This window comes from Columba livia, chromosome 5 (genome assembly GCF_036013475.1).
Source record: "Columba livia isolate bColLiv1 breed racing homer chromosome 5, bColLiv1.pat.W.v2, whole genome shotgun sequence".
In the NCBI taxonomy this organism is placed as follows: Eukaryota; Metazoa; Chordata; class Aves; order Columbiformes; family Columbidae; genus Columba; species Columba livia.
This window is the reverse complement of record NC_088606.1, coordinates 9475567-9495194: the sequence shown is the minus strand read 5'-3', so window position 1 is coordinate 9495194 and position 19628 is coordinate 9475567. Positions and strand designations below refer to the sequence as shown.

The 19628-nt window shown below is 39.4% G+C and overlaps 1 protein-coding gene across 4 annotated transcripts in view; it reads right to left on the bottom strand.

The window, feature by feature from the left end:
* The window catches only part of AHNAK2 (AHNAK nucleoprotein 2), a 77103-nt gene that overhangs the window by 23111 nt on the left and 34364 nt on the right, over window positions 1–19628 (bottom strand). For all 4 annotated transcript variants that reach the window (XM_065063306.1, XM_065063304.1, XM_065063307.1 and 1 more), the window contains 5 exons: window positions 4877–4953; window positions 3998–4087; window positions 3174–3230; window positions 2434–2575; window positions 1476–1657 (listed from right to left, as the gene is read on the bottom strand). In XM_065063306.1, coding sequence (XP_064919378.1) covers window positions 1476–1657; window positions 2434–2575; window positions 3174–3230; window positions 3998–4087; window positions 4877–4953 — 548 coding nt within the window. The remainder of the gene's footprint in view (window positions 1–1475; window positions 1658–2433; window positions 2576–3173; window positions 3231–3997; window positions 4088–4876; window positions 4954–19628) is intronic.

Sequence of the window (19628 nt, the reverse complement as noted above, 5' to 3'; positions counted from 1 at the left end):
CTGAAAGAACAAATAACAGTCAGAAGATTAAAATTAAACTAAATATAGATGCAACACAAAATAAAATACATAATATAAAATATTTAGACAAATGTTCCTTTTATTCACAATATCTACTTTTTATATAAAAAATTCCTGGAAAGTTATATATAATGTGGGCAGAAATTACATAAAATAAATGGATTATGTAACTGTAATATGTGGATTTCTGCAGGTTTATATTCTTTGCAAAACACTGCAGCAAATACAGGTTTCTGTATGTATCTATATATGTCTGTACAAATATATATATTATATATGTATATGAAGAGAAAAACAATGTGAATGTGATGGAGAACTATAAGCAGATTACGTCTATGCAGGTATCAGTGATTAAACACATATTTTTAAGAGCAAATTTAATTGATGAGATTTTGAGAAAAATATTTACTAATATTTTACATTTTGGAAAATATTTAATATAAACATTGCAGAGCTTATCCAAGCCTGTTCTATTGTATCAGTGGACACTTAACCAAAAAACTGCTGACTCACTAGGGAATAACTATTTTCTATCCTAAAGCAATGTCGTGGCTTTATACAAAATCTGCAGTCTTGCCCAGGATGTTTGTAAAGCTGCAAATAATGTTTGGGATTTCTGTCTCTTCATGAAGAGAAATACCTAAGTCTTCAGAAGACACAAGTGTGTATTTTCTTGTCTATTTCCACACAGCACATTATCATAGGATCATAGAATCACAGAATAGTTTTGGTTGGAAGGGACCTTCAAAGGTCATCTAGTCCAGCCTCCTGCCATGAGCAGGAACACCTTCACCCAGACCAGGTTGCTCAGAGCCCCGTCTAGCCTGGCCTTGAGTGTTTCCAGGCATTAGGCATCCACCACCTCCCTGGCCAACCTGGGCCAGTGTTTTATCAACTTTCATTGTAAAAAATTTCTTCCTCATGTGCAGCCTGAATCTCCCTTCTTTTAGTTTAAAACCATTACCCCTTGTCCTATCATAACAGGCCCTTCTAAAACATCTGTCCCTATCTTTCTTACAGGCCCCTTTTAAGTACTGAAAGGGCATAATATACCATAGTAAGGCTATTTCTGAAGCGGTGATGAACACCAATTGAGCTGATCTCTTGAGCTGGTAGGGTGACTGCACCCTTCTGCGTGAACTGACATGTCCCATTCTATTTGTCTATTCTGTTGGCAGTGCTCCTCGTGTCTGGTGCTCTCTAGGCAGCTTTTTATAGGCATGGTCACCATTGCCTGGGCAAAGCCCATGTCTTGTCGGCATCTCTCATGAGAGCTGCTGGCTTCAGGTGGGTCTCGATGCTGCCCTGGCATTCCCCTGCCTCAGAAAATCTGTCCCTGCACCAAGATCTGCGACTCGACTGCTGATAGGGTCGGCTTGGAGCATCTTCCCTTGGCAACGGTGTTATCTCAACTACAGCGTTATCCAAATTTTGTAAATTAGTCAAATATCTACCTGGCTTATTCTTTCCTTTTTATACTGGGCTGTAGACTGAATGTGTTCTAGCTCTTCTTTCGCAGTAATTTTTCTTTTGAGGCTGAATTGGACTCTGTATGGCTCAGAATATTGGAGAATCTTGAGTGCATCTTCATATTTGATATTATCGAAAAATATCGTAGCACTTAGAAGTTGATCACCTGCAAGTGGAATCAGACATCATTTTAATTAGTTTGTGATATCTTGCAGTTTTTCAAATTCTTTTGTATTAAAGTTTAATAATTTAAAAAATAGTATTTCATTTATTAAAAATATAAAATGATGTTCACATAATAGAATTGCAGACTAGCTAAGACTGGAAAGCACCTTTGAAGATCATCTAGTCCAGCTATCCTGCTCAGGGAAAGGTCAGCTACAGCCAGTTGCTCACATCTGTGTGCAGTCAGGTTCTGAATATTTCCAAGGATGGTGACTTCACAAACTCTCTGGAAAACCTGCTCCAGTCTGACCACCCTGACAGTAACTAAGTTTTTTATAATATTTTTCAGTATTTAGACTTTGAACTTCTGAGTTTTGTTTAAATCATTATTTATTGTAGTTTTGTGTCATACTATTTTTTGAAAGAATCAAAGGCAGGTTCTTCATAAATGTTATGAGTTGTTTTTTTTTTCATTTTAGTTGTCTATACACTACTTTCTATGTATCTTTTCATTGTATCAGTGAAAAATATATATTTTTATTAAATAGTAGAAAAAAATCACATTTAATTATTGTTTAAGAAACTGATCTTTGAAGTTATTAATGTGGACAGGTCAAGGTCACACATAATATTAATTGGTTTGGGACCCACTATTTATATTACCTAAAGAGATGACAGATCATGTAGGTATCTATATGCACACACAGCTACATACCTGATTATTTTAAGGTATATTAAAAAAAAAAACAACAAACAAAACAGAAATACAGACTGTACCTTCTCTCAGACTAAATATTTTTGAAGCAGGAGATTCCTTAAGCACTTTTTTAATATACAGTCCTTCATTTCCTCCACCCATCACACTAAAACCACTGGCACCAGCTTCCACTTCTGTTTTCAGGGTCACTTCCATTGTCTCCTAGATGTAGAAAACAGTGTGCATTTATAATTTTTATTAATTTATATCAAAGTGTCCTACTTTGTTCTACAATAAAAAAAAATTAGTCTTCTCAAGTATATTTTCAGTAGCTCAAGAAAGAATATCTAAAATAGAGAATATACTTCTTCAGATTTGGTTTGATTCTGTTCTAAATTAGAAATGTGTTAGTACTATGCTGAATTGAGGCCATAGGGAAAATAGGTTATAATTTTAATATGTGAAACATATCAGAACTTTTAGAGCTGAAGGATTCTATTTTCTATGAAGATATTAAGCACTCGAATTAGAGTCAATGGGCCAGAAAAGTCAGACTAAGAGCTAATGCTGTATTGTACTCAAACCAGAGAAGGCTAATGAATGCTAAAAAGAATTATGGAAGGACCCCAAATAGAACAAGTAATTGCTCATGCCTTGCCACAACTAGGCAATTTGTGAAATTCTTGGTCAAAACAAGTATAAAGCAATTCTTTGCCCATTTGTCCTTCCCTCTGTCCACCCATCCACATTTGCTTGTTGTAAGAAACGTATATGTTTTGCAACCCACATGCCTAAAACTATGATGAGCTTTTAGACTGACCTGTGGATGACTCTGTTTTGATTTGTCTGTAGAATATTTTTTGTTTTCTTCTTGAAGCTGAAAAATAATTTGCAATAACTTAGTGTTCAGAAGTCAGGTTATTGTAAAGTACAACAGAAGCCCTACATCAGTTAAAGTCCCCAGTTTAGACTAAGAACTGAGGCTTACTTTAATGGCAACAAAGCAAAATTAGGATCTACAAGTGAAATCTGCAACATGAATGATTTAAACATGTTATTCCCAATAGCAAATTAGATGCCGAGGCCTCTCTGTATTGTACCAAAATTTGCATGAAATGAACACCAGAGACCAAGTGTATTGAGACATGGGGAGCTTTTCTGTCTGTTACTCAAGTAGCACATTTCTCATTCTTTCACCTTTGTCAACCTATATTTTTATCTTTTATTTGAATTCAGAATGAATTTAAAACTGTTACCTGCTTATGTTAACATGACTGTACTGACTGAATCTTTAACTTGGAATTATCAAGAGATATAAGTGATTTTGAAATACATATTAGTTAGATTCAAGCCAATTAACTATTCTAATAGGAAATGAAATGTTATTTGTTGACACTCTGCTTCAGGTCCTTTAAGGAGTGAAGTGAAATGCATTTTTTCCCAGGAAACAAGAACATGACCAACAAGTCCAGCACAATATAAAACCAACAATGAACACGGCCCTCATTTTGGTGGGGACAAGAAGACGATACAGCTGCAACAACATCCTGTTACATGACATAACAGTCTCAGCTAGTTGCAGGAGCTAAAGTCTCTTGAATCAACTTGGTAAAGCCATGCCTGCATGAAAACTCAGTGTCTTGCCTTTGAATACCCTTCTTCTATGGAATATTCATAAACCGGAGAGGATCCTTGTGGCCTTGGACGGATGTCTTCTACTGCCACTTCATTAACCTGTGGCAAAGAAACGAGTGGTGTGAAAGAAACATTCAGCATTAAACAGTGACCCTTTTTTTTAGGAAAGTTTTTCTACTTAGGTATAGTTTCTTTTTGTGTACAAATCTTTCATTAGTAATGGCAGATGTAGAATAACCAATAACTCTTTCCTTAGGTTAAGAACAAATACAATTCTCATTTAAGGATGTTACTCAAGAACACAAGGAGCAGACTCCTGGGAAATTAAAACAGTGATATACTGATTTTTGTTTTCTTTATGAATTGTATGCATCTATGGACTGAATAGACTAAAATTTCTGACAGCTCTATTTGTAATAATTTTAAAAGGCAATAAAATTTCCCTCCTCTGCTTTATTTGCACACCTAACCTTTGCATCCTGTGGCTTCAAACTTTATTGCCATCTATAATCAAGCAAATCATGGAAGAGTCCCAACAGGTATTTTTGCTGACAAGCACTTGGCTTGCTTCCTTCTTGGCAATGGGGAACCTAAACCAGCCAAAGCTTTAAAGAAAAGTTACTGCAGTCAATAGCCATGTAATAATTTGCTAAGTCTTGGTATTAAACTCATGCTGGCGAATCATGACAAAGAGCAGGTCACTTTGTATTGAAGCGTCATTCTAGCTTTTGAGCTGGCAGGACAATCCCAAGCAGAAATACCACATTTTTGATGGGGAAAAAAAATTACCAGCAAGACCCAGCTATAAACAAAATACTTAAGATCCCATTTTAACAAGGTAACTGTCAAACCCCCACCCTCAAAAAAACAGCTCTAAAAAAGCCTCACAGAATCTTCGTCTTCTGCATCTGCATCAGCATCACCATCTCCTGGAGGCTCGGCCGGTCTCAGCTGTCGTCCAGAACCTGCAAGCAGCAAACAGGTTGTTGGTGTCCATGGGAGCTATACAGGGCACAGAGCAGCCAGACGGCAAGCTGAAGCCCTCCGGAGCAGCACACCCAGGGAACATGTGCAGGGTTGGCCATAGAAAGGCCTGCTTTCATTCACGTTCCTTATCTCAGATCTCATCAGGTGTCTCTTTTCAAATATACCAGAAATATTCATGTCCCAAAATATAAAGGCTTTTGTGAAGGGAAAAAATCCCCAGACTGGAGAAAACGTAGAACTAGAAGTTGGACAGATTTTAATTTTTTTTTTTTTTTTTAATTACCAAGTGGGGCTTGAAGTGTGTATTGGGCAGAATTGGCAGGGTTTTGGCAGTGGTGTGGCTGCGTGGTGGTCTCTGTGGGAGGAGATCATGGACCACCCTGTATCAGGTATGGCTGCTCAGATCGGAGGAGTTTCTGGTACCTCTGAGAAACTGTGTTTAAGAAAAGTGATAAATGCAGAGAAAAAGAGGCAACATCACTAGGGTAGGAGAAAAAAGACAGAGAAGACCACACCAGAGCAGAAGGAAAGAGATGGTAGAGCAGGAGAAATGCTGGAGCAGAATAGGATCTTGAGGAGGGGACAGAGGAAGAAAAGCTGCCTCAGCAAGGGTGGAGAGGAGGTGGCTTGACTCTGATGAGTTGGTGGCTGGTGTAGGAACCCACCCTGTGGTAACTGGGTACAAAGTGAGTGGTGGAAAAGGAAAAGCATCCACCATCTGCTGACTCTCCATGTCCCACACCAGCTCTTGCCTCCCCAAAGGGTCTGAGTGTAGCCCACAGTGAGGAGACTGGAGACCAGAAAGAGGGAAGGAGAGGTGTACAGAGGGAGCTGAGATGTTTTTCCCTAAGGGGTTTTGTTTTTTAAAATTTTTACTGTCAGAATCAGTAAATAAAGTCCATTAATTTGCAATAAGTAGGTTAAAATTCCCCATCTCAAAACTCTTCCATGCCTTTGACAGAGGTCTTAAGACAGAGTCAGAGAGTAAAAATCGTGAAGGTTTGATAGTCATAAAGACTCTGCTTTCTTGTTTTTTAAAAGTATTCAGGGTGGAGAGAGATAGGTTGAAGGAGATGGACTGTTTGAAAGTGATTCTGTTGAAATGTCTTAAACTGGGCACCAAAGAATGAAAACAGCATGAATACATCATTGTTTTCAGAGATCCAGGCTTAGCCAGTAGAGGACAGTGTGGCTGAATTACACGTTCCGTGATGATCAGGCTATTCTCATACATGCACAAGTCCTTATTCTGGTATTATAACTTATGTCTCTTTCCTGTCTCCATGCTCCATTTCTTTCAAGCCATTGGACTGTCTAGCTTTCTCACACCCAGTTCTGCAACTGCCATTAGTATACATATTTTTGTCTCTCCTAAACAGATTCTTTGGCTTAAAAATATGCTCGAACACTAGAGAAGACAACCACAAACAGAACTGTGCAACTCATTCATCTTCTACTTTAAATGAAGAATCCTCAGTCTGGAACACAACATTTCTGGATGTGGATATTACATGCTGTGTGTGCAGACAAGCTGGCACGACTTACGCATGTGTGCAATCACTCTGACACAAGTTGCCAAGCTCTTTTTAAAATGGCTGTGATTTTGTTAGCCTTTATTCATAGCTTTCTGATCTGCTACATTTATTATTTTCCTTGACTTTTTTGAAGATAAAATTATTTAGTACAGTCTTGAAAGAGTTACACCGTGGAATCAGTGATTGACCACTTTATTAAGGTGAATGGCAATAGGGTGCTTCCAGTGGGAATATCCCAGGTCAGTCTCTGGGAAAAGTTTCCAAACTTTATAGAATAGAAGGTATCATCATTAGCCATATGTAAATCATCTTAGTCAAGTCTCCTGCGGTATTTTGTCTCCAGAGAACTAGGATCAACTCAGAACACATCAGGACTGCCAGACCCTGCCTCCTTTAGCCTTCATAGTCCTGATGCCTACAAAACACAATTCCAGAAAATGGTCTTAGTGCAGATCCTAATTCAGATTAAAGACCTGCATAAATTGGCTTGATTTTTTTTTCCAAAGCCTTAGCATTTGCAATTTTCAGAAGCTCAAGAAATTTGGAAAATAAGTATAACCATGTTAAAAAATTCAGATGTGGATTTATGAGCTGGAATCCATTCATGAAGCTCCTCACCACATGTATTTTAATAAGCATCAGATGAGGAGAAGAGCTGCAGGACTGAGGCTTGATTGTTTAATTCACTTTGTGCTTCTAAAGATTCAGGTGCCAACAGCGAATTTTATGGCTGTTACTAAAATTCCAAGAAATAGTAAGGACTTAGTCTTGTGGAATTGCCGTATTTTTCACTTGGGAGAATCCCACCCACAAGCCCTGCCGTCCAGCAGAATGACTTAACAGAATATTGCTTGGATTGCTAGAGCATTTGCTCTTCAGTGCAGCACTTAAAGGCTAATTACAGCATTGATCCTTGGCGACTGCCAATAATTTTGCTACTGGAAAAGAAAAAGGAAAGAATTATCTAGGAGAATTCTTGGGCTGGTTCACTGCTGTTTCTCTTGTTTTACTCCGGTGTAACCTCAGTGACATTTTAGTTGTCTAGACCTGAAGCAACACAAGTATGGGTGCTTTGTTCTCAGAACGTGACTGGTCCTGTATAGTTTGTGCCGCTGATTTTTCACCATCCAGTGAGACATATCCTTTGAGTCTTAAGATACTGCTGCTATCCTACAGGGTCTAACAGACATAAAACTTTTAAAACCAGACATTTTAAACAGAGGATGCTTAGAATGATCAGGCGACCAACACCTTCAAAATCTTCCTGTTGCTAAGACTGGGCTACTCAGAAAATCCAAGAGAATTAGATCACTTCCCACAGCGAGACCCGAACACTTATTTCTCATACTGATGGCATTTTAAAACAACAAATGACACTGTAGTCTTGTTCAGTGTGGATGTAGAGAGGTAGACCTGGCCTGGATGACATCTCATCTACGCCTGGACCAGGAGAGAAGTTTCTTATTTTTCACCAGCTGTTGATCAAGCAAAGCAGAGGTGTTATGAGGCACAAGGGTGACTTCACATGCTTGGTCAAGTACTGGCAGGCGATTGCTTCCTTGTCCTTGTCAGAGGGGTTGCAGATCAAGGTTTGCCAAAATGTCACCAGAAAAAATCTCCTGCTGTTAAGAGGAAAATCTGTCAGCATGAAAGGCCTCTTTCACCTACCTCATGATGGGCAGGAAGGGACAGAGTCCTCCTGTGAAAGCCTTTAGGAAGCTGTTACCTTTCCTAAATGGTGATAGTTTTTCCTACAAAATGGAGTGACAGGCTACTGTCGCCAGGGCTAATAGAGATTTGGGTGAGATTACATGGAGGGACATCAGCTACACAAATGTCCTTCCCTCCCAAAGCTTCACACTGAGGCCTTTGCATCCACCCCGATTTCCCCAAACTCTGCCCCTCTACCGTAGCCAACCCATGTCATGAAAACTTTGTGTGCCTCTGATTCCTACTGCAGACTAAGATTTGCTTTGGATTTTTTTCCAGTTCAGAATACATTAAAAACAAATCTATAAAAGAAGGGTACTTCAGTACATCAATGAATTCCATTTTCAGCAAAGTCTTCTTTCTGTGTGTAAAGGAGTGTGCCAATAAACTATGATTTATATGCATGTCATTCTCATGCCCCAAATAGTAGTGATGCCAACATTTTATAGGTTTTAACTTTTTTATAAACTCTGGACAACCAATGCTTTGTTCAAAATGTTTTCATAAACAAGATGGAATTTACATCAGTGACTATTTTAATAGCCACTGAGCTGACTTCAGAACAAAGGAATTTTTTGCAAGTAGGAGTTATATAGGCTCTAACATTTTCATATCATGACTGAAAATTGTATTTTTTTTTTTAAATGCAACTAAAAAAACATCAATAATCTACCAACCCAGCTGGACTGTTTCGGGTAAAACCACAAAAATATAAAACCAGGCTATTTTTTTTTGTATTCACATTTGGTGGGTAACAATCTCCAAAAGCCATATTTGAGAAATTATGATAAATTTAAAGAATGACGATGTCATTGAATTCAAGTCAGTTGTGCTTGAGTGTACTGTGTAAACTAAAGACAAACGTAGCTTTAATTGAGACACTAGAATATCAAATTACCATAAACTGTAAACTTTAATATCAAATAAAACAGCAAACAACAGTACTGGAGATTACATAAAAAAAAATTATAACATCATTTGCTGAGCATCCTACCTTCCTTGCTTACAAATTATATTCCTTTTCTATAATTCTTAGATTTGGGCTTTCTGTCTATTAAGATTTTATACTAAAGTTATGTTTGCATATGAATGTAGTGAATTTAAGTATTCTGCTCTTACTTTTAAGCATATAACTTTTCCTTGCATCAACTTCTTAGGTATTATGTTTCTTCCTAGAAGTGGCTTTATTTTATTTTATTTTATTTTATTTTATTTTATTTTATTTTATTTTATTTTATTTTATTTTATTTCATTTCATTTCATTTCATTTCATTTCATTTCATTTCATTTTTTGTGCTGTCGTGTTGCTTTTCCTGGGATTTTAATGCACATCAGTTAAAAGTGACAAGAGTAGCAATAGTTGCAATGCACATTTTTTTTACAAAGATGCAAGTTAAATATTCCTCATTCTCAGGTAATATCCACACCAAGAGAAGAGGTTCCTTCTTGCCATGTACTGATTGGCGTGAATTATCTAACTTCACTCCAACAACCAGCTTTTCTGAACAGACAGAAACCTGATCTGTGTTAAACATCTGTCCACAGGTGAAAATTTGCATGCTTTACTCACTTATATATTTGTTAATGTATGAAGGTCATAACATGCCTTTTCTTTACTAGGATTTTGGCATTTGCTGTTTACTGTTTCTCAGCTATGACAGGAAGCACACAGTCCTGTTTGTGCAGTGTTGTGGAAATGAGCAGCTCTAAGTCCACTGCCCATTAGAAGACTCGTGACTTAACGTGGGCACGGCTGGGACATCTTTTGCTCAGGTTTTTTCTGACAGTGTGAAGCACACAACCTGGTTTGTGTCATTAATAAGGAGAAGGAGGAGTGAATAATTGCAAGACAAACAGCAACAATAAAAATTTAATATCAATGTCATTTTTGGCACTGTGTTTGACCCAGAAAAGAATTAACACATGTAGGTCAGCAGTTTTCATGGTGCTCCCTCATGTGCTTCTGTGTCATTGTGAATAAGGTTGTGTGTCACTGCTGTCATGGACAGCTTCAGCTGGCTCCTGTATCAGACCCCTCCTCCTGCAGCCATCTGTACCTGTGGATCTGTCTGTCCCCGCACCCCCAGGCATCCTGTCATGGGCCTGTTCCTTCTCACGCATGTGTGCCCAATCACTGATAATGCACTGCTCCAGAATGCCTCCTATTTTTAAAATTAAATCATTAAATCTCTAATTTTTAAATTAAATTCCCCACCCTTTTTTTTTTTTTTTCTTAATAGATTTAAGACCTAATCTTTAAATGAAATCACTTTCTCAAAATGGATAGTGTGCCTGATTTTTCTTCCCACAGCTTGTTCTCCCTCTCTTGCAGGTATCACCATTACTGGGATTCCTTTTCTTCCCTCAGAGCTCTCACAGCCACCTGAGCAATGCTGGTGTGCAGCCCCTCAGCTCCTTCTGATTCACTTCTTATATTTGAAATACAGACTATTTAGAATACTTAGAATATTTAAAATGGTAGGTCCCAGTTCAGGAAAGCACTTGATAACAGGAATGCTATGCACATGCTTGGCATTCGTCTTGGCCTCTCAAGAGCAATTTTTCAGATAGGTAAGTTCATCTGACTTTAGTTTACTAAGAGAAATTTTTCATATCAAGGTTATGGGCAAAATGTTAGCAATTCAAGCTTTTTGCTTGTTTCAGTTTCCTCGTGTGCTGTTTTTTTATACCCATCTGAATCCACTGTCTGTTATTTTGATGAGTTATTAAATGAATGCACCCTGCAGTGGGCTCTTTGGGTTTCCCAGGATATCCCAGAAGACTAGAGACTGATGAATAAATGTAGAACAGTCAGCTAATTAAAATGTCACTTCAGCTAGGCAGTGTCATCAGCATTTAAGCTATTCCATTCTTTATTTTCCTTAAAGCTGCCGTGACTGAAAAATAGCCTAAATCAGATTTTTTGAAAAGGCCTCACAAAGTTATGATGACAGCAAAAGGACCACCTTCTCCATCTCAGCTACCATTTTCTGAATACAAACTTGAATTTTTGTCACTTAAATAACTATTCTTACCACTTTCCAAAATCAGCTGTGCTAAATATCTCTGAATCCACAAGCAAATCTTTGTGTTCTGCTAACTGCACCAATTGGCTTGGAGAGTCCTGATTTGCTGATCCATGTGCTAAAAAAGTTGTGCAAAGGATATGTACAAGCATAAACATAGATACTCAATATCATCAGTGGCCTGAAATGTTTCACCTTTTCTCTTTGTTTCCCCCAGAGTTTTTTAATTCAGCTCAAATTAAAAATTGAAGCAGTGACTTAATGCTACATTAAAGAGGACTTAAGAACCCAGAGACTTGGTAATGCTTCAAGGTCTATCGTTAAAAAGGAACACACCATGGCAGATTTGTTGTCCAAAGCTGCTGTCTGGAGGCTACACAGCAAAGAGCATCTGATATAAAACCATACCTTGAGTTCAGCTGTGAATGTCTTTAAGTGTAAATGCCAAGGTTAAGTGTAAAGAACGTGAATAAAACTAACTAGGACCAGGGCTCAGTGTGAAGAGCTTGGCTGTGGCAGCTCAGAGCAATCATCCCCACCACCCAAATCCTCCTGGGCACTTTGGTGAAGGAGTCATGTCCTTGCAAGCAAGCTGGCTCTGAGGAAAACGATCCTCGAGAGTCAGTTGGAAAAGATAAGCATCTGAAATCATCTGCAAACAAATTATTTTATCCATGCACTGTGTTCCTTGAGGAAACTCTCAGGAGGTTTGAAGCACAGCCCACAGCACAGACTCTTGCACAGTCCATGTAGGCTGGATCATGAGCTCCAGCAGGCCCATGGCATTCCCAGTAAGGGCTCCAGCTATGCCAGGGAAAGCCATCAGTGAAAAATCAACAGGTTCATCTTCTATGGAGATTTCCTAGCACATTCCACAGACCTGGATTCATTCCATTGTCCTGCAAGATTGCACAGACTGAGTTACAACAACTGCTGGGCAGGGCTGTGTGGCATGGCAGGACTGCAGTGGGAATGCCGCGGCTGTCACTCGATCCGGGCAGGATACGTGACAACAGGAAGATGCCGGAGCAATGTCACGGAGGAGGCAGCCTCCTCTCCCAGCCCTCCGTTGCAGGAATGCGATGTTACTTCACTTGAACCCCTGCCAGCGAGACAGCGAGGGCACCCAGGAGCTCCACCCAGACAAACCAGCTTGTCAGCTCTTGCCACAGCAGAAAAAGCAGCCGTTTTGCTTCAGAAAAAGTGATAAAGTGAGGAATAGCACGTTCCCTTTTGTATTTCCCCTCTGCCCTGTGCTGGGAGTAGGACCCTCCCTACCAAACCCTGAAATTCTGGTCTCCATGACTATTTCTGTGGGATGAAGACAAAGGACTGGTCTGTGGGACGAAGATAAAGATTTTGCTGCTAAAGGAGTTTAACAGGCCTAATTATCTGCAGGGTGCTGTCAGAACCAGCTAGGCCTGTGTTTAAGCTATACTCCCGCCTTTGTTTTGCGTTCGGTTTGGTAATGCCCCCTGGCTGCACTCTGTCACGGAGCTGCATACTTGTGCCGTGATGAATGTAGCTCAGACTTCGGAGCCAAAAGCAGGGACTCGTAGCACAGCAGAGCTAGAAGAGCAGCTACTCCCAAACAACCAACGTGTGAATAGTTTCCTTCCATTCAAGGCATGAACAAGATGTTTTGATTCAATGCCTTGGTATGTTAAGCTGCCCTTGTCGGCAGTTGTGAATACTTCATTAAAAGCCTTCAAATCTCAAAACCTTCTGCAAACAGAAAATACACATACATTACAATCATCATTCTCCTCTCCCAGCCAGAGACCTGTTCATAAAATTTGCTCCTACTTTTGTAAGAAGGAATAGTACTCTGCACTGCAAAGTACATCCAAGTAGAGAAATGTGTAGGGAATTAAGGTTTCTTACAGACCATACTGTGCCCTGTAGGATTTTATAGAGCATTTTCCACAGGTTGACGAATATCAGGGAAGAGCACTGGCAACTAAGAACAGATATAAACACTACCATAAAAAGAGAAACTAACAGCCCCAGATGAAAAAGAGAGTGAATGGCTTTCCTGTGAGTGTGTGTTTATTGATAAGCTCTGTCCACAGATTTAAAACTATTAAAAGCATGCCTGCTCACACTCAACAATAGGAGCAAAAACTTTAATGAGACAGATCAGAAAGGAGCTCTTTATTTTTACAGTGGTCCATCTTTCCTCTGATTGTAAAGATAAACTTAATAGAATCCATAGGACATTTCAGAGCACGACAATAAATCACTCTGGTGAGGCTCTGCACAGACTTTCTCAGCTTGAGTCATATTTAAACATGAAAAGCACAGGGGACCTTTTTTTTTTCAGTTGTCAAATTGAAATTTCCCAGATGCTGGGTTAATGAGTTTCATCCAGCTATCACGGCTTTTTTGGTTACTTGGTTATATAGGGAAGGTAATTTGGCCAGATCCACACAAATCTTCTGGTACAAGAATAAAAAAAAGTCTGGTATTTCACCTGTTACTGTGAAGGAATAGTGTTTCACAGGAGTAACACAATGCTTGAGAACAAGCTCTTAGCCAAAGTGTGTTGTGAGAACATGACTAGAGTGATGTCCAAAAGAGACAGCAAAAACAGGTAGCAGTGGCTGATCTCTGAATTTGCCTCTCCTGGTCCATCCCTCCTTTTGCTAGCTAAAATACAGCTGCAGGTGGCAGGGTGAAAAAGGCAGGTGGAGAAATGCTCATGGCACCAGCTAGACTGCCAGAGGGTCAGTGCTGTTATCCCCTATCCAATGGTTCTGTCTCAGAAGTACAAGTTCTGCATCATCTCTGTAGTTTGGGTTTAACGATTGCCTAGTGGGCGGGTGTAATGTCCTGTCCTGTGTCTATGTTTGATTGTGCTAGGCAGGAATTTTCCTCTCTGTCAGGTTTTACATGACAGAATGGGTTTCCAATGTGTGTTTTACTTCCTGCATGAATTCCCATGGTGTTCTGGTATACAATTATTGTGATGATGGTGCAAAAATAGGACCCTCTCTGATAATTATCAATTATGATATTTTTCAAGGACTGCAGGGCCTCTGTTCTCACAAAGTCAGTAAGGGAAGAGAATCACATTTTAGCAGTTGTCCAAATGAACTAAAATTGCTTACCACCCTTTTGAACAGGGCAAAACCAAGTTAGAGATTCATAGGCAAATAAAGCAATAAAGACTGGTCTGATCCACGGTGATCCTCAACAGTTTTATCTCCTGGGACTCTCAACAATTTTATCTTTTGGGATATACTGCCTTTACTTGTGATTGAGTCTCTACCAGTGCTGTTAATAGTTGCATGGATACCCAGCTAAAGTCTCCCAGGGTGTCACTGTCCGTCTGGATGATTTTAAGAAGGTCTTCAGGGGCATGTTGCAAGTGGAGTGCTCTCACTTGCTTACCAGTTTGCCAGTTTCAGAAACCCCAGTAGGAACTACCCTGAGGTTATCTGGTTACCGATCTATTGATTAGGCACATTGCAGGTTTTTTTCCATCTGAAAGAAACCCATTCACCTATAAAACTAGACTAGGAAATCAGCACAAAGCTGTCTTCCTCTCAGAGCCAGAGGCAGTTGATTCCTGCTGCCCTCCTGTTACAGAGCTGTCAACTCAGCTCTTATCGTGACTTGCCTAGAAGCGGAGGCAGGTGGGTGCCTATTGCAGATAAGGTCCATAAAGCTCATTAAAATTAACTTTCCCGCATTCCTTCTCCTCGCTGATTCACCCCCCCAAGAATCCAGGCTTCTCCCAGAGCACATTGCTTGTTCTACTGCCAAAGCACACCCCTGCTCAGATTCAGAAATGAATCAAATGAAGACATTTATTAAAAGTTATCATTCTGTCCCTGTAGGCTTCGTTGGCAGCATTGGAGAGCCCAAGCTCCCTCTTAAGGTAGCCCAGTATTGACCTGGAGAGGTAGCGGGATAAGCTGACTGCTCCTTGTCCTCTCGCTGACACATTAAAGGAGGATGTTAATTCTTGGTGCTTTTGGTAGAGAGCACATTTGTCCCCTAAGAATAGGTCTTAAGAACAGAGGATCTACTAACATTATGCAAAAAGCTCAATGTGGGCTCTATATAAACGGCATTTACCACTTCAAATTAGAAACAGATTTTTCAGTCCAAATTGCTCTTCAAAACCACTGCTTAAAATCGTCCTTATCAAAATCAATGCACCATAAAAAAATTGTATGTTTATATAACTATAAACAAATATATATATGCATACACAAACCTCTATATATATGTTTCACATTAAAGATCACTATGGTCTAGGAAGATTTTTCATATCTCTTACTCCACCAGTAATATCCAATGCTGAATTAAGTGCCCAGATGTACCAATATTAATGGAGTGATGTTACTTTGCACGTCTCTCTGGTATGCTGGGCACAGCCCCTCTCAAAACAGGAATGCAGCAAAAACCTTGTAGCTTTTCCACAGCCTTTTATGGGGGCTTTTATGTAAATATCTGCCACTGGAAGCAGGTTTTCAGTGTGAGAGAAAGTTCCCTGGGCAACTTGTTTGGATGTAGATTGTCACAGAAGAAAATATCTCTTAAGCTTTTAAATTCCTTAATGCCTATGTAATACAAGAGATATGGGATAAAGGTGACAGAAAATTATTATGGGAAAATACTTTACATCAAAGATAAAGTTAGCAGTTCCCTCACTTTATTAAGATAAAAATCTTTTCTGTCAATAAACAATGATGGTAGCAAAACAGCATTTGGCACTGCTCACTTTCTCTCTTGTTTTTTTTTTTGATGTGGGGGGAGAATCCCTTTAAAAATTTGAGACAATTCCTACATGCAGGCTGCGGGTTTAGAAAAACATAAAACCTCATTAACAGACAAATTAATCTATTGAATCAAATTAATAAATTAAGTAGCTTATTTCTGTTCATATCAATGCAATTGAAATCTGAACACATGGACTATAAACTGTGGTTTCAAGCCAAAATAAAGGTCAGATTTCAAAATAATTCAACAGGTGGTCTACCAAATTATTTTCAAAAATGTTGTCTCCTTACTTAATTTCATTGGTTTTCACCTCTTTTTTGAAAGTCTTTCCCTAGCACATGTATACTTTGCCTTAGCATTTTCTAAACTTGATGTTTGCTAACTGTCTTCTATTACAAACTAAATTTGTGGACTCCATCTTTATTTGAAATTAGAAATAATCAGAGATGTGAGACTGAAAAACATTGGGATTTTAAGTGCACGTTAAGTTATAGAAATAGAAAACTGAAAGTAATTAACTTTCTTTGTATCGTATTTTCGTGAAACAATTAATTGAATCTTTGCATGTGTTTTTTAAATGATTCAGTGCTCATTTTTCCCCTCTGCACCATCTAGTCTGTTCTGAGGCACCCAAAAATAACAAACCAGCATGCTTGCCTAATAGATTAGAGGAAAACACAGTTTAGTTAAGGAAATAGATTTCAGTTTTATGTTTCACAGAGACTAGTATAAACGATAGGGAAAAATGATTTCTTTAAAGGCACATTACTGCAGTTATGGATTTCTTTTTGATTAAAGCCTCAAATAGCAAGGAAGTAACTACACTGCAGTTCATCCATCTAGGAACTGGTGAATGAATTGAGATGGGTGGAGTTGTTTGAAAGCACCAAGAGGACTATTTCTTGGATTTGATTATCAACCCTAAGGATGATTCATAACAGTTCCAAACATTCAGAGCCTCTCTGTAATAAAAAAATAAGGATATCTTCTGGAAATGAGTAACTGTTTCCTTATCATAATGATCTGTTCACACACAGGTTACAATTTTTTAAACTCAGTTAAAACAGGATACATTTTTTTTGAAGGCACATGGTGACATTTTTCTCAATGAACAGCTGTGCTAGAATCAGATCAATGTATAAGTGAGATTAAATTACATTTTGCCCTTTAGCTAGATCAAAGGCTCTACTGAAATCAACAGTCTTGTACTAATACAAAACTCATACAAGGAAAAGGAAAACCCCAGGGCTTCAGTTACAGCCTTTGAGATCTACTGCAAGCAGATCTGATTATTCTCTCAGGTGGCTTCTTCAGAGTCATTTACATCTGTGCAGCATGAGGACAATCCCATGTCTTGTCCCCACCTTGCAGAATGGCAATGACCACCTCGCTTTATGAAGCAGTGCAGTGTTTGAGTGCAAGAGGGTAGAGCAGGAGGCACCTGGAGATGCCCCTCAATCCATCTGTAATTTTTTCTGCAAATGCTTGCAAAGATTATTTTAAAACCAATGGTGTTTTACTACTCATGCTCTCTTGCACCCTGTCTCATCCAACAGCCGCGGTGAGGACCCTGCTTTGTCTGTGGGCTGCAGTTCACCATCTGCAGCAGAGAGACTGTTGCTCCCTCCTAAGGAAGGTGCATTTGTGTTCCTTTCCCCACCACCACACACAGCTTACAGTCAATAAAGCCAGCGAAAGACAACAATTGCTACCATGAAATTATCCTGTCTACTGTTTTTGAGGTGTCAACAGGCAAAATGCTCCACTACCATCTTCTTGAGACATTTTTAAATACCGCAGCCCCAAAGTACTCCATGAACTAGGAAGTCAATAGCAGTGGCTGAAATATTTGCTCTAAGTAGTGCTGTTGATGTGAGTTTGACAGCATTCCGCAAGTACACTGAGAGCAGAATTTCTTTTTTCTTAATTACAAACACTTTGAACACTATATAATAATTATGCTTTGAACATTCTTATGGGGAATGTCTGTCCACATTTGACCAAAAGGGCGTAAGAGAGACAGAAAAACACTGGGCTGCATTTTGAAGAAGACAAGCATGCAGACCTCTCCTGTTTTCAGAGAATTTAAATGTTTGACATCTTTCAGTGCAGGGCTTGATGCAACTGGGCACAGAAGGAAAAAGCGTGAAGACAATCCAGGCATAGTCTGGAGAAAGTCCTCCATCAGGAACCGCTGTCTGAAAAACAGGTCCTTTTACACTTCTACACCAGTTAAATCTACTACAGTAAGACTATCTTGAAAGTTTTTGAAAAGACACTAGGGTCAGGGTCTTAAGTGCACAGGACCCAGAACCAACAATGCTAAGCAAAGCACAGAGAACAGGGCCGAGGCTAAAATGTAGGATCACCTGGGGCATGTTCTTCTGCTCATGGGTTCATTTAGGGAAAACAGGTCTTTGTTTTTGAAATACAGCTTGATCAATGCTTGGTGCTGGATCTTGTTCTTGATTCTTGGATTTCAAAGGCCCATTCTCAGAGGGCGTCTGTGTGCTTGTGCAAACTACATGTTGCTGTGGGATTATCCTCTGCAGCTGGAACCATTGATCCAGTTGAAAACAACGGGACTGGTAGGTACAAGAAGGCTCTGAGGGTTTTGTTACTCTTATCATTTGACACAAACATATACTACTTATATGTTACTCTGCACACTTCTGCAGCAAGGAAGGTCACAAACACTTCACAGCTATATGTCTGAAATGAAGGGTCTGAAAATGTATCTGAACAATTTCTACGGAAGTTTAAGTTCTTGCTGAGTGGTGCCAGCTCAGGAACACTGGTAAATACATTTTTCATGCATGCGTTTTTTATTAAATGCAGCTGTCAAAAAATACAAGGGTTCATATTCCTGAAAAGGTGCAATGAAGAGAAGGCAAATGGTTGGAATAAAGCATTAACAGGAAGGTGCCTCCTCCGCCTAGACAAAAACCACCACTTCTGTAGAGCCTGCAGGGCAACCTTTAAACTAGCTGGCTCAGGGACCAGCATCTGTTTCGCTGTGGGATTCCAGTGAATGCCGAACAAACCCAGCCAGCTCCCCAGGAAAAGCCAGCACTTGCTGCACAAGCTGCTCCTCCCCATCTCCAGATCGGCTGGACAGACACCGGCTCCATGAACTGCACCTTCCCAGGGCTGCATCGGCACATCTGGAGGATGAAAATCTTTAACCAGGCCTTGGTCTCCCTGCCATGCTGCAGATAATGTTCTCCAAGTGTGTTGGCAGCGACCTTAAACCATCTCCCGCAATCTGATAACGCCAACCTCTAATCATTTTGCTGCAGTAAAGTTATGGAGGTGAAAACAGCAAAGGCAAAGTGAGTGTTTATTTGATTTATGATAATTTTCCTCTTATTCAATAGATATAAGTTCAGATTTTGTAATCTGATCTAAATGCACATTCTGAAGGAGTTCAGCTGGATTTATACCAGTGCAATAGCCGAACTTGGCTTGTGATCTTCAGATGACAACATCAGTAAACAGACTTGCTTATTTCTCTGGGTTTTCTATGAAGTTCCTATTCAACAAGCACAATAGCCTGACTACGATGCAGTTCTGTGGCAACAGTGTACCACATAAATTAAGCTAACTCTGGGTAATATCACAAAAAAATATGTGTTTATAGCTTCATGCCAG